Source organism: Chlorella variabilis (genome assembly GCF_000147415.1).
Source record: "Chlorella variabilis unplaced genomic scaffold CHLNCscaffold_21, whole genome shotgun sequence".
Classification (NCBI taxonomy): Eukaryota; Viridiplantae; Chlorophyta; class Trebouxiophyceae; order Chlorellales; family Chlorellaceae; genus Chlorella; species Chlorella variabilis.
In genome coordinates, this window is record NW_005435067.1 from 50,896 (window position 1) to 60,375 (window position 9,480).

At 69.3% G+C, this 9,480-nt stretch overlaps 2 protein-coding genes across 2 annotated transcripts in view; one reads left to right on the forward strand and one right to left on the reverse strand.

Annotated features, from left to right (window-relative positions):
- Positions 1–2,587, reverse strand: part of CHLNCDRAFT_56301 (hypothetical protein) — a gene marked incomplete at its 5' end in the record, with an annotated part of 10,713 nt that extends 8,126 nt beyond the window's left edge. Inside the window, 7 exons of the mRNA XM_005844685.1 lie at positions 11–207; positions 371–433; positions 740–919; positions 1,261–1,428; positions 1,650–1,802; positions 2,135–2,251; positions 2,456–2,587. Coding sequence (XP_005844747.1) covers positions 11–207; positions 371–433; positions 740–919; positions 1,261–1,428; positions 1,650–1,802; positions 2,135–2,251; positions 2,456–2,587 — 1,010 coding nt within the window. The remainder of the gene's footprint in view (positions 1–10; positions 208–370; positions 434–739; positions 920–1,260; positions 1,429–1,649; positions 1,803–2,134; positions 2,252–2,455) is intronic.
- Positions 2,588–3,128: 541 nt separating this feature from the next.
- On the forward strand, positions 3,129–8,017 carry CHLNCDRAFT_138531 (hypothetical protein; the record flags this gene model as incomplete). Its single annotated transcript, XM_005844593.1, has 13 exons — positions 3,129–3,449; positions 3,737–3,847; positions 4,080–4,151; positions 4,436–4,534; positions 4,779–4,898; positions 5,198–5,325; positions 5,583–5,676; positions 5,932–6,058; positions 6,452–6,571; positions 6,832–6,913; positions 7,223–7,328; positions 7,635–7,756; positions 7,930–8,017. 13 exons carry the CDS (start codon positions 3,129–3,131, stop codon positions 8,015–8,017), a joined length of 1,590 nt encoding a protein of 529 aa, XP_005844655.1.
- Between the last annotated feature and the right edge of the window lie 1,463 nt (positions 8,018–9,480).

Here is a 9,480-nt window from a genome sequence, read left to right on the forward strand (position 1 = left end):
AAGCCCTCGCCTGAGGTGCGCGCGGAAGAAGGCGGTGAGGAAGAGGGCCAGGTTTTGCACGAAGGCCTGGTCCTCGTCCGTACCGCGGCTGTACGCCTCGGGGATGTTGGTGCCCGGCGGCATCAGCGCCGCCAGCTGCGCCACGAAGAAAGTGTAGAGCGGGGCAAAGTGGGAGTTGTACTCGGGCCCCACCTGGAGCGCCGCTATCTGCGCGGGTGACAGGCAGGGGGTGGGTGGGCAGTGAGGCGCGGGCAGCGCGGGGAGAGGGGTTGGGAGGGGAGGGGTGAGCGGGAAGCAGGCCAGGGCGGCAGTTGCAGGGTTGCGGCAGCGGCGGGCATGGCAGCCAATGCGACTGATAGCGGCGGCTCACCTCTGCCAGGCACTGCAGCGCGATGTTCCTGAACACTGGCTGCGGAAACAGGCGCAGCAGCACCTGCAGGCAAGGGAAGGGCAGGCAGCAGGGCAAGACTGGGGACCGCGCGGAGCCCAGCAGCAGCGCCGCAGCCCTCGCCCAGCAGCCGCCGCCGCGCTGCCGGCCGCCACCTCGGCGCCCTCCTGGCGCACCCCTGCCGCCCAGCCCTGCCACGGAATCACCCCCACACTTCACACACACTGCCGGGCTGGACCTTCCACAACAAATCAACAAACAAACAGCACACACAAGCACACGCGCACGCGCGCACATGTACACACACACACACACACACACACACAAGAACAGGCAGGTGGGGGCCCCCACCTCTATGACATTCGACTCGAAGATGTAGCCCAGTGGCACCCAGGACAGGAAGGCGTGTAGCGTGGCCAGCGTGGCGCGGATGAGGTCGGGCCGCTGGCTGGCGCTCAGTACCATCAGGCACAGCTCGTGTACCGCCGCAAACTGCTCGTTGAAGCTGCTCTTCAGCTCCTTGGTCTTTGCCTGCGTGGGTGGAAGGGGGCAGGGGCGGGGAGAGGAAAGCGAGGTGAGCGCGGGGCAGGCCCAGAGGCGGCCGCGGCAGGCTCGCAGCGGGGCGCGGGCGGCGGCCCGTCCTCGGCAGCGCGGGGCCCGCTGCCCGCCCGCTGCTGCGCCGTGCATGTGTCCGGCTTCTGTCCCGCCTCCTGTTTGCCCCCCGGCCCACGAGTCCAGCGCAAACAAACAAGCAAACACACACACAACAAGAGGGAGCGGCGCGGGGCGGGGGCGGCAACAGTAACAACAAGCAACGCAGCGCAACGGCAACAACATCAGCAAACACAGCAGCGCAGCGCGGGGCAGCGCACCGCGGTCAGGGAGTCCTTGGAGAAGTCGAACACCTCCTCGCTCAGCAGGCGCAGGATGGCCATGGAGTTCTCGCACAGCGTCTCATTGGTGCGGGAGGCGCCCACGATGTCGGGGATGAAGGAGGGCCACTTGTGGGGCCAGTCCTGCTTCAGGATGTCCACCAGCACCTGCAAGGGTGGGTGGGGGTGGGGTGGCTTGTGTGTAGTGTGTGTGTAGTGGTGGTGGGGTTGCATGGGAGCGGGGTGGCGTGACGGTGGTTAGCGTAGCGATGCATGTGTGGGTGTGTGAGTGGGGTGGGGAGACAGGGGGGGCCACCCGGCAGCTGCCTGATCCAGGGCGGCGCCGCTGCCCAGCCCGACACCGGCGGCAGTACCAGCGGGCTGCCCACCAGGTTGAGCTTGCTGAGGAAAGTTCGCTCCGCGCGGAAGGCCTTCTCGTCTGTGGAAATTTTGATGATCAGGTTGGAGCAGTAGGTCTTGATGCCCTCCCGCTGCGCATCCGGCAGCGCGCCCCACCGCGTGCGCACCACGCTCTCCAGCACCTGGCGGGGCGGGGGCGGCACGCAGGAGCGGCGGTGGGTGGCCGGCGGGGCTGGACTGCCTGGGCAGCACGCTGCGGCGGCAGCTGCGCGGGAAGGCTGATCCTTGGCGGCAGCAGCGGCGCCGGCTGGCCCCGCCGCCGCCGGGCCAAACGCCAACCGCTGCGGTTGCTGCCGAGCGCTCGGACGACGTGCGTTCCGGCCGGCCGGCGGCAGAGGCAGCTGGCGCCACGTGCCGGCAGCAGCAGGCTTCCGGGGCAGCAGCTGCGCGGGCGCACGTGGAAGCAGAGGCACACACAAGAAAGGGGCCCAGAGGCCAGGACCAAAGCACGCACCTGCAGGCCGAAAAACTTGGTCTGCTGGTTCTTGGAGTGCTCTAGAATTGCATCTACGCGGGTCCAGGCTTCTGGGTGCTCTTGCACCGCCTTGAGCACCGCCTCCGCAGCCATGCGCTGCAGGCAGCGGGGGGCAGGCAGGGCAGAGGTGAGCAGGCGGGCCTGGCTCCTGCCCTCTGGCCCGCCACCCGCCACACAGCGGCGGGACTGCGCTGCGCGCCTCCTGGCGCAGCGCGGCGCCCCGGGCGAGCCATCCATCTGTACGCACTGCAGGCTGCCACGGAGCCGCTGGGGGCTGCCCGGGGGGCGCGGGGAGCCCACCTCCTGGTTGGAGCCGGCGCCATAGAAGGCATTGACGGTGCTGTCGAGCAGCGCCACGTCCAGGGGCTGCGAAAAGTCTAACAATTTCTGCGCCACCGCCTCTGGGCCCGCTACCCCGTTTGCTGCCGCCATTGCGCGGCCGCCAGCAGCCCTCCCAGCCCACGATCACTCAAGCTGACGGGCACCCGCTGCCATGCAAGCGCCCAGGGGCCCGACAGGTGCGGAAGCGCCGGCAGGGGCGGTGATCTCTGTCCAGAAGGGAGGGGGTGGCCGCCTGCACGCACCGCGAATCGACTGCACTGGCGTGTATGATCACACTGCTGCCGACAGGACGCGCTGCCTCTGCTGCTGCGGGCGGTGGTTGCGATTGGAAAGGCAGGAGAAGAGACTCAAATAGCTCAAGGCGCGCTGGGCTGCCCAATTGCCGCCCCCTCATTGCAGGATCTTTGCCTGCAGCTTGTGCGCCTATTGAATTGCAGGGAGAGCGCCCAGGCCCCGCTATCCAACTCGAAATCAGCAACCCACCAGGCAGCACACCACCCAGCCAGCTTGTCCAGCAGCCTGGAAATCAGAACCGCCCGCCGACGGGCTGCGGCGCGGCAGCTTGCAGCCGGCTCCATCACCTCACCCCTCTGTCGCCAGCGACTGCGGCAGTGGTGGTGGCGGCAAAGCCATGGCTCGCAGCCTGGTGCGCGGCCTGCGCCGCGCCCTGGCCTGGATCATCACCCACGCGCTTCTGGCGGTGGTCGTGGTGCTGGCGCTGAGCTTTGTGGAGCCGGCGCGGCAGGAGTCTCCGCACCTGGCAGCGCTGCACGGCGCGGCGGTGGACGGGTGGGCGCTGGTGGCGCCCGGCGGGCGCTGGCACCCCACCGCCTTCATCGAGCACAAGGGCCACCTGGTGGTGGAGGGATTCCTGCTTCTGGTCATATCCTACCTCCTGCTGCAAGGCACGCTGGTACCGGGTGCCCAGGAGGAAACGGCGCTGACCGAGAAGGTGCGCTGGGGCGGTCCGGATGCTGCGGCTTTAAGGCACGCAGCAAGTGCGTGGCTGTGCCGCGCTGCAGCCGTCTCTCCGCTGGGCGCCCCTCCTTGGCAGAGCCCTCCTTGCCTGCTCGGAAAGCTGCCGCTCCGCCCGCCCGGAGCTCTTCAGCCCTCCACCCTGCACGGAGCTCGCCTCCCGCTCCCTTGCCCTTTGGCGGAGAAGCTTTTCTCCAGAAGGGAACAGGTGGCCGTGTGAAGGCCCCTCCACCCCACACTGCGCCCACACACCCCACCCTGCAGGAGGTGGATGAACTGTGTGCGGAGTGGGAGCCAGAGCCGCTGGCGCCGCCGCTGTCCGAGGCGCAGCAAAACTGGCGGGAGCCCGTCGTCAGCAGCGACGCGGGCAGGATGGTGCGAGCGCCGCCCCGCCCGCCTGGCGCCGCCAGCGCGTTGCTGCCCGTGGCCCGCTTGCTGTTTTGAACTCGTTTGCCGCCGCCGCCGGCGGGCGGGATGGCAGCAGCCAGCCCCGAGCTGGACGGCCGGCGGCTGGTGGGTGCTGTGCTTTCCTGCCAGGGCAGTTGTTCTTGCCCGACGCGTGCGCGTGCTCCACCTCGCCTGCGTGTGCCTGCCTGCTGCCATGCAGGTGACCGTCAACGGGCGCCAGGCCCTCAACATGTCCTCCCTCAATTTCCTGGGCATCGCAGGCAGCCCAGAGGTGCGCAGAATAGCCCCCCCCCAACTCCAGCTGGCAGCCGCTCGCGGCATTCCTGTCTCTGATGAAGCCTGGGTGCCGGCCGCGGGCTGCCTGGCTGGTTGATTGGCGCCCCCACTGCCGCGGGCCCGGTCCTCCGCTGCCCCTCAAGGCTGGCTTCTGCGCCTGGGGGTGTACTGCCTCTTGCTGTGGGCTCTTGCCGTCTCCATGCCGCACTGGCCGCCGGCGGGGCGCTGCACAACACACAGACATGCACACACCTTGCGAACCGCCCTGGCTGGCCGCAGTTGCGTGAGGCGTGCCGCCAGACCATCCATAAGTATGGGGTGGGCTCCTGCGGGCCTCGCGGTTTCTACGGTACCATCGACGTCCACCTGCAGCTGGAGGTATGGTACAACTGCGGTACAGCCGCGGGTGTAGGGTGGCAGGGACGCGGCAGGGTGCGGGGCGGCAGGGACAGGGCGAGGCTGCCGTGTCGGTTTCTACTCCCCGCTACTGCGTGTGCCACGGCGCAGCCCACGCCCCGGGCACCCGCTGGTCTGCGTATCCATTCCACAGCCCTTGCATGCTGCTGTGCCGCCGCCCCACCACGCCGCTGTACTGCCGCTGTACCGCTGCCGTGTCCCGCAGGAGCGCCTGGCCCGCTTCATGGGCACCGAGGAGGCCATCCTCTACTCGTATGACCTCGCCACCCTGCCCTCCATCCTCCCCGCCTTTGCCTCCAAAAAGGACCTCATACTGTGCGACGAGGTGCGGCGGGGTGGGGTGGTGTGTGTGTGTCTGTGTGTGCGCGCGCGCGCGCGTGGGGGTCAGCTGTGGCTGCAACCAGGGCGGCGGCCCCCGTCTTTGCAGCCTTTTTGTGGTGGCGCAGCGGCGGGTGGGCTGAGGCTGTACGGCCCAGCGAGCCAGCCCCGTCCCGGTGCCCTGGTGCTGCCGTGTGCGCCTGCCTCCCGCAGCCCCACCTGGCCCTCGCTGTGACCACCTCCCACCACCTCCTTTGCCCGCCGTCCACCCCCACCCCCACCCCCGCCACCCAACCGTGACCTCAGGGCGTCAACTACGCCATCCAGAACGGGGCCCACCTGTCCCGCGCCCGCGTGCTGTACTTCAGGCACAACGACATGGCCGACCTGGAGCGCCTGCTGCGCCAGCAGGAGGAGGCCGACCGGCGGCACAGGTGCAGCACGCGCGCGGGGGCGCAAGGGCTGCCTGGCAGCCGGGCGGGTGGGGTGATTGTATGCGTCCCGGTGGGCTGCCTTGGGGGGGGATGGGAGGGCCGCGGGGGCGGGTGTCGCCGCTGCTGGCTGCGCTCCCAGCCACCGCCACCCAGCCGCACCGCCCCACATGCCTACTCCCTCATGCCACACCACACCACACCATGCCACGCGGCGCCATGCCCAACCACAACGCCGCCCTCCCCACCCACCCACGCAGGAAGCCGCTCAACCGGCGCTTCATTGTGGTGGAGGGCATCTATGCCAACAGCGGCGACCTGGCGCCCCTGAATGCGCTGATGCCGCTGAAGGAGGTGTGTGTGGGTGTGGGTGGGTGGTGGTGGCGGGGTGGTGGTGGCGGGGCAGCAGCTGGGGAGCTGGGGAGGCTTGGCTGGGAGGTCCGGCGCGGCGCCTGGGGATCCCAGCACATGCGGCTGTGGCGGGAGCGCCCCCGCTGGAGTTGCGTGGCCCTGCAGCCGGCTCGCCTGCGCGTTGCGCCAGCGCTGTGCACGGTTGCCACCCCTCTGAGCCATGCACCGCCGCCCGTGCCGCCTGCTGTACCGCCGCAGAAGTATCGGTACCGCCTGGTCGTGGACGAGAGCCTGGCGGTGGGGGTGCTGGGGGCCCGGGGGCGCGGCGCTGCCGAGCACTTTGGGCTGCCGCCCGAGGCGGTTGAGATTGTGGGGGGTTCCATGGGTGAGAGGCGCAGCGACCTTCTACCCTCGCCCGCCTGCCTGCCTTGCTGCCTTGCTGCTTTGCTGCCGGCTTGCCTGCCTGCCTGCCAGCCTGCCTTTGCTGCTTCCGCTTGCCTGCCTGCCTTCCTGCCTGCCTGCTTGTGCTGGCCATCAGCCCAGCCGCAGCACAGTGTGCCAGGCCACTCTGGGCGCCAGCAGGGGCGCAGACGCAGCCCTGTGGGAACAGGAGCCGCCACATGCTGCCGCAGCTGCCGCCGCTGCCGCCGCCGCTGCGGCTACTGCATCGCGTCGCCCTCGCGCCTCGCCTCCGCTCCCCCCGCTGCCGCCTCCCACCCATACCTCGCCTCCCCTCCCCCCCTGCCGGCACCCGCCTCCCTCCCTAAACCCCCCGCAGGCAACGCCCTGGCCTCCATCGGCGGCTTCTGCGCGGGCGACCGCGAGATTGTGGACCACCAGCGGCTGTCGGGCCTGGGCTACTGCTTCTCCGCCTCGCTGCCGCCCTTCCTGGCCACAGGTGTGGGGCGCCGCCGCCGGGCGCTGCCTGCTGGTCTGCTGGTTGAACACTGCGGGTTGACAGCTGCGCGTTGGCGGCTCAGCTGGGGCAGCTGGTTCACAGGGCCTGCCAACGAGGAGGGGCAGCGAAAGGCGTGGCGCGGCGCCTCCGCGCCGGCGTGGCGCGCCGCCGCTGCCGCCAGCCTGGGCTTGGGCCCGGCCGCTGCCGACCAGCCGGCCTCTCGCTCCTCTCGTGGACGTGCTGGCGGGCCTCCCCTGCAGCGGGCGTGTGTGCGCTGGACCACCTAGAGCAGCAGGGCGGCGAGCTGATACCGAAGGTTCAGGAAAGCGCGCGGCTGTTCAGGTGTGTGGCTGCGAGCGCCTGGGCTGCCTGGCTGGCTGGCTGGCTGCGGCCCGCCTCTGTGTGGCTGGGGCTGCCTCGCTGCCTCTTGCCGCGGCAGGAGCAGCCTCTCCCGGCGTCCGCCGTGGGCGCGCCACAAACGTGCCGCCCGCTCAGCGCGCGGCTGGAGCCCGCCCGCCCTCCTCCTGCCAGCCTGCCTCACCGCCCGCCCCTCTCGCCCGCTGCCTGCCGCCTCCCTCCCCTCCCCTCCCTCTCTCTCACCTGCCGCCCGCCGCCTCCCTGCCCCGCCCGCCCTCACCTTTGCTGCTGCAGGAAGCTGGCCGCCGGCATCCCTCACCTGTCGGTGGTGGGCGGGGAGGCTGCCGCCATCTCGCCCGTCATCCACCTGGCCCTCAGCCCGGAGCCGCAGGCGGCAGAGGTGTGCGGCAGCAGCAGCCGCAGCAGCGCCGGCCAGCCTGTAGCAGCAGTTGCAGCAGCAGTTGCAGCAACAGAAGCTTGTTTGTGGGCCGGGGCGGGGGTGGGGCCACCGCCTCTGCGTAGGGGAGCAGGGACCCCCCCCTGCCGTGCTGCCGTGCGCCTGTGCGGGCAGCGGCAGCCCGCCGGTGTGTGCAGGAGCCGGCAGTGTGGTGTGGAGCTGGCGTGACAGTTTGCCAGCCCTGCACCGCTCCCGGCCCGCCGGCGCACCCACCATGCCGCCACGCCCGCCCCTCCCTGTTCACCGCAGTACGAGGCGGGGGATGCGGCGCTGCAGCGGGTGGTGGATGATTGCCTGGCTCGAGAGGGAGTGCTGCTGGCGCTGGGGCGATACTCCAGGCTCGAGCGGCGGCGCCTCCCCCCTAGCATCAGGTGTGAGGCCAGGGCTGGGCTGGCGCCAGCTGCCTGCCTTGCGGTGCCGGGCCGCGGGGTTTGTCGGAGCCTGCGCGGCGGCGTGCGTTGCTGCTGCGGGGCAGGGGAGACGTGGCGGGTTGCTGGCGCGTTGGTGAGCTGCTCTGGCTGAGTGGCCTTCTCTCGTCTTGCAGGGTGGCGGTGACGGCGCAGCACACGGCGGCGGACCTCCAAAAGGCGGTGGCAGCGCTCAAGGCGTCCTGCAAGCGGGTACTGGGATGAGAGGGGTGGAGCACAGTGATTGGCCCTGCTGGGCTGGGAGGGCCTGGGACCCAGGCCATCCCCGCCAGTCTTTGCCAGCGCTGCCGTGCAGGGGCCGAGCAACGCACCCATTATTTGCATCTCTTCCATGCGTTTGATATTATGTGGAAAGCAGATGAGCGGTAACGAGGAGAGAGCCTCCACCTCCAGGTGACGCAGGGGCAGTCCTGGTGGGCCGCTGTCCCTATGCGTGTAGTCCAGTCCCGCTGGCGCCGCCCGCCACGGTAGCTAGGGCAGGGTGTGCGCCCAGCGGCGCCCCCCGTCGTACGGTGGCGCTCACAGCCATCGCCAGACCTTTCGATTCTGGCAGCGAGACGAGAAATGGGAAGCTGGGTCACTGAGCTGTGCTGAGGTGTGTTTTGGCATGTGTTGCCCGCTGATGTGGCACCTCCCCCGATTCGTCTGGCTCATCAGGCACGCTCTCTCCCGCGATCCCTCCCTTTCCTTCGCCTTTCAGAGTCTCTAAGGCTTCTATTTCTCCCCTCCCGCACCCCGCAGCTGACGCAAACTTAAAATTATGAACCAACCTGTCATCCTTTATGCCTTAGAACGGCGCCAAAACGGCGCCAAGAATGTGTTTCTCACTAAGTCAGATGTAGAGGGCATCATCCGACCTGTCATCCTTTATGCCTTAGAACGGCGCCAAAACGGCGCCAAGAATGTGTTTCTCACTAAGTCAGATGTAGAGGGCATCATCCGGATCAAGCAGGGCGACGAGCAGGCGCCCTCAGGCCGGCGGCGGCGGGGTGCGGGAGGGGGGGCGGCAGTGCAGGGCGGCGCCAAGAACTACAGCAAGAAGGTGCTGCAGTTTTTCCAGGTGCTGAAGGGCGCTGGCGGTCAGGACATCCTGTGCCGCTGCGTCAAGCGCAGCGGAGAGTGGCGGTGGTGCCCCGTGGTGCCGCTCGAGGAGCTGCCCCGAGTGATCAAGGAGCACCACGAGCGGGCGACTGGCTTCAGCGGTGTGGAGAAGCTGTACACACATGTGAGTGATATAAGGGGTGCAATGATGCCGCCAGACCAACTGGAGAGTGCTCTGCATCAGGCAGCAACCGGATGCATCGCAGCAAGCACGGGGGGTGCGGCACGGCCAAGGTGGCGCTGCCCTCCTCTCCATCTATCCCTCCTTCCCTCCCTCACGCCGCGCACTCCCCTGGTCCTCCTTTGCTGCTCTGCTGCCTTTCCTGCAGCTGGCCTACAACGCACCCACCGAGCTGGCAGCTGGTGCAGACGGCAAGGTGCCCTTCCTCTACGGCCTGGAGGGGTTTGACCGTGCCGTGATCAGCATCTTCATCTTGGGCTGCCCCGTGCGTGCCGACCAAGCACCACTGAAGCCTGCCGAGCAGCCTGCCCCGCACCCCATCGTGGTGGACCGTGCGTTCCAGCAGTGCCAGGTGCGCATGCTGGTGACAGCAATTGTGTGGCTC